Raw genomic sequence first — 4,634 nt, forward strand, 5'->3', positions numbered from 1 at the left:
ACACCACTACCACCACCCACACCACCACCCACCCCCACATCACTACCACCACCCACACCACTACCACCACCCACACCACATCACCCACACCCACACCACTACCACCACCCACACCCATCACCCACACTCATACCACTACCACCACCCACACCACTACCACCACCCACACCACCACCCACCCCCACATCACCCACACCCACACCACTACCACCACCCACACCACTACCACCCACACCACCACCACCCACACCACCACCCACCCCCATATCACCCACACCGCTCACACCCACACCACCCACACCCACACCCACCCCACCCCGGCTCAGGACTGGCCACAGTCACAGGCCGGCGCTCGGTGGTCTGGCTTCACCATATCCGAGCACAGTTAGAGACCAAGTGGGACGGACCAGGTCTGTCCCTTACGATAAAGCCTGTTAACCCGGGAGAGTCCTCCCCAAGCACCCATCACCTTACCAGTCACAGCAGTGTCTCAGGGGTCCCACACCAGGGGTTCCAGCGGTTTCTCCCCAAGACTCCCCTTTGGTGCCTCTGCCCTCATCCGGCCTCCCCCAAGGAGCAGAATCGGGCTCCTCTGCTCCGCTTTCACTCTGAGCCCCCCAGGCCTGGGGTTCCTGATCCGTCTGCAAAGTCCATTCCTCTGAGTGCTGCTGCCCCATCGGTGTGGAGGACGTGCCAGCCTCGGGGACCTGCAGTTCCATCCCTGTGCACGCGCCCACTTGCCAAAAGTGACCTGTAACCCCAACCAGCACTCTGGCCCCTCAGGACAAACGCAGAGCCAAGGAAAGTTTGCGTCCCCGAGCGCGCTCCTGGCCGCGTGAGGTCACCCCCGCGGCTCCAGTCAGTCACCGGGAGGGTGACCCTCAGTGTGGTCTGCGCACCCCGGCTGATGGTGTCTGGTTTTAGGGCCTTAATTGAAAGGAGGGCAGTGGTTGGGGACGGAAGGACACGCAAACATGACTATTTTCTATCTATATAAAAGGCTAATATGCTAAGTGTCCACCCATCCGACCGGGTGCTATGATGCACACTGACCACCAGGGGGCAGACGCTCAATGCAGGAGCTGCCGAGCTGCAGTGACTTGGCAGCAGCGGGTTCTCGGATGATGCACCCCGAAACCAGAGAGGAGGGAGCCCGATTCCTCGTGGGGCGCATCAGCTGTGGGTTATGTTGTTGCTGGGGCACTGTCAGCCCTGAATCTGGTTACTGCACACTTGTGTTTGTGTTCCACACCCTGTACGACAGCAACTTTGCAGAGTGCCCTCTCACACTCAGGGACCCCTCAGGGGAAGTTGGAGAGCCGGTTTCGGCCCAATCCCCACAGGCCAGGCCGAGGGACCCCACCTGCCGGAGGGACCCCGCTCACTCCGCAGGCGCCGGGGAGGGACCGAGGGAGGTTGGCTCCAGGGCGTGTCCGGCCCCTCTCGCCCAGTCCCGCCCCATCAGCCACCTCCTAATTAACTTCCTTTCAATGTGCACGAATCCATGCACCGGGTCACCAGTCTTAAATAAGAAAACTGGGAATTCTCACGTGGTTCCCTGAGCAGAGTTGTAATGCACTTGGTTTATGTTCGCCGGGGCAGGGATAGAGAATGACGAAGAAATCAAACAGCTGGACGAAGAAATCAAGGAGCTGAACGAGTCCAACTCACAGATGGAGGCCGACATGATCAAGCTCAGGACTCAGGTCAGTCTCGCCCCTTCCTGCCACCTGCGCTCCAGCCCCTTCCTGCCCCCTGAGCTCCAGCCCCTTCCTGCCCCCTATGCTCCAGCCCCTTCCTGCCCCCTGTGCTCCAGTCCCTTCCTGCCCCCTGTGCTCCAGCCCCTTCCTGCCCCCTGAGCTCCAGCCCCTTCCTGCCCCCTGGGCTTCAGCCCCTTCCTGCCCCCTGCGCTCCAGCCCCTTCCTGCCCCCTGGGCTCCAGCCCCTTCCTGCCCCCTGGGCTTCAGCCCCTTCCTGCCCCCTGCGCTCCAGCCCCTTCCTGCCCCCTGGGCTTCAGCCCCTTCCTGCCCCCTGCGCTCCAGCCCCTTCCTGCCCCCTGGGCTTCAGCCCCTTCCTGCCCCCTGCGCTCCAGCCCCTTCCTGCCCCCTGGGCTCCAGCCCCTTCCTGCCACCTGGGCTCCAGCCCCTTCCTGTCACCTCAGGGACACAGCCAGGGACCAGCACTGGGAGGTGCCCTTTGGCTTTGCTCATTTTCCCTGTGTTTCCCCCACATCGGTCTCTGCAGTTAAGGGGGGGCGTTGCTGGAGCCAGTGGCCATCGGTCACCTGGTTGCTGGTGTTTGTGTGGGATGAGCAGGAAGGCCAACCCCTTAAAATGACAGATTCTTAACCTTTGAAGCCTTTTTATTTAAGCAAAGAGGTCCTCTCTTTGCATCGGTAGACGTGCCCCTCCCTGCGGGGTGGAGCCCAGCTCCCTGTGTCCACACTTTGTGCCTCTCAGATCACCACCATGGAGAGCAGCCTGAAGACCATCGAGGAGGAGAACAAAGTGATCGAGCAGCAGAACGAGTCTCTGCTGCACGAGCTGGCGAACCTGAGCCAGTCGCTAATCCACAGTCTGGCCAACATCCAGCTGCCGCACATGGTAAGTGACCGAGTCTTCTCCCTGCGCTGCCCACCTGGCCAGCCCCTGACCCACAGTCTGGCTGACACCCAGCTGCCGCTGTGGTGAGTGACTGAGTGCAGGCGGCACTGGTGGCTGCCCAGCCACCGGGAGGAGATGTCTGTGGTGAGACGCCCGCTCGCGGAGACGCCGCTGTGGCGCTGCCTGCTTAGAGCGCTGGTGGCTGGTCAGGGCGCCCGTAGAGTACGTGTGCTCCGAGGAGGCCTTAAGATGGTGCAGACAGTGGTCTAGGCTGGGATGCTTTTTATGCTGATGTGAATTCCTATTAAGAAAATAAAAGCTGTGTATGAACTACTATTTAATATCTCGTAGGACCCAATCAATGAACAAAATTTTGATGCATACGTGACTACTTTGACGGACATGTATACAAATCAAGATCGTTATCAGAGCCCAGAAAATAAAGCCCTCCTGGAAAATATAAAGCAGGCTGTGAGAGGAATTCAGGTCTGACCAGCTGCTCAGTGACGTAGTGGCGGAACCTGCTAGAAAGGACGCCTGTCGCCCTGCTGCTGCCCCGCCCGAGCGCATCCGTGCGCATGTCTGTCCGAGTGTCCCGCCCAGAGACTCCATGGCCTCACGTCCCGCTCTCACAGTAGCACCTGCACATAGTGTGGACACATTCACGTTGCGTACGTTTCCCATGAGCCGACATAGTGTGGTTCTCCATGTCATGTTCATAGCTGCTAATGTATGCACATGGGGGGGATATATATATTTCTGAAGAGGTAAGCTGATCACAATAGAGTGTACATTCTTTTTAATGCTTAGCGGTTAAATGTTTTAGTATTTGAACTGAAATGGACAAAAAGAAACGGCTTTGAATGACCGTGAGGTGGTGCAGCCACGTTTCAGACATCGTCATTTCACCTCGTGTTGGAGGATTTTATGGAATTTAAGAAGTACATTTTGTGTGCATATTGTTTCATAGCAAGAATTGTTTGCAAAAAATGCTTTATTTTTGAACAATGCTTGGAAATATTATGTGATTTTTTTGTTTGTTTGTTTTAGGAGGATGGTGTATGGTGGGGGCAATAAGTGAGGTTTTTTGCATTCCAAGGAAATGGCATATGGATTAACTGTAAGAAATGAGATAAGTAATTTGTTGTAAGAACATCAAGCCATGGACACTTGGCAGAAGATGCAAAGCAGCTTACACAGCACTTTCTGGTTTGCTCCTGAGTGGCAGGTGAGACCTGGGAACGGAGCTCCCGCAGGGGCCGCAGGAGGCAGCGAAGACCTCTCCCCGCAGTGAACTCCGAGCCGCCCTCCCGCGTCCCTGCCTCCACTGGCTCTGCTGCAGGGAGGCCTGGCCAAGGAGCCCGCGCTCAGAGCTCAGAGATCATTTACGAGTATTTATTTCCCCTCCACCTTCAACACTGTCGTTGCTGTTGTTATTATTTTGCGTTTGGGGCATAAAGGGAAAGGACTTGTGAGTCTTCAAGTTACAGGACTGAATTTTCTGCTGGATTCGGTGGCAAAGCTGCTCAGAACCCTGTCTCCCGCCGACTCAGGCTTTGGTGAGCCTTTGGCCACGTTGAGGGCTCTCCCCACGCCCTGGAGCCCTGCCTGTGTGGAGGCAGCGGCCCGGAGGGCTGCCAGCTGCTGCCCAAGCCGCCCGAGGACGGTGCCATCCAAGCAGGTGTCCTGGATGTACTTCAGCACTTTCTCTGCCGCGAGCTCCCCCGACGTGTCTGCCCCTGGAGACCACCGTGTCCCCGACGACCCGAGACTGACCGGTCTGCCCCGAGGACTCCCGGCCGTATCATGGCATCACTTCCTTCCATGTCTAGATGTCACACAGGAAGTACAAAAGTACTTTACATTTTTGTTATGAAAAAAAGATGGGTTTTGTAAAAATTAAAAAAATATTTTTAGCAGAACAGGACTTACAGGGTCATTGTCCCCACAACGTGCCAGTCGACTATTTGCACTCACCTGTCCTCTGTGTCCGAGCAGAGGTGTGCAATCCGCGTCCCAGCCTCGCGACGCC

At 57.0% G+C, this 4,634-nt stretch overlaps 1 protein-coding gene across 13 annotated transcripts in view; it reads left to right on the forward strand.

Moving 5' to 3' along the window:
- Window positions 1–4,628, forward strand: part of MYT1L (myelin transcription factor 1-like) — a 305,434-nt gene extending 300,806 nt beyond the window's left edge. For 12 of the 13 annotated variants that reach the window (XM_005867251.2, XM_014540567.1, XM_014540573.1 and 9 more), the window contains 3 exons: window positions 1,603–1,706; window positions 2,459–2,602; window positions 2,954–4,628. In XM_005867251.2, coding sequence (XP_005867313.2) covers window positions 1,603–1,706; window positions 2,459–2,602; window positions 2,954–3,094 — 389 coding nt within the window. In that variant the 3' untranslated portion in view covers window positions 3,095–4,628. The remainder of the gene's footprint in view (window positions 1–1,602; window positions 1,707–2,458; window positions 2,603–2,953) is intronic. The other variant, XM_014540575.1, reaches the window with a different exon arrangement.
- Window positions 4,629–4,634: the final 6 nt, after the last annotated feature.

Source organism: Myotis brandtii, unplaced genomic scaffold (genome assembly GCF_000412655.1).
Source record: "Myotis brandtii unplaced genomic scaffold, ASM41265v1 scaffold247, whole genome shotgun sequence".
In the NCBI taxonomy this organism is placed as follows: domain Eukaryota; kingdom Metazoa; phylum Chordata; class Mammalia; order Chiroptera; family Vespertilionidae; genus Myotis; species Myotis brandtii.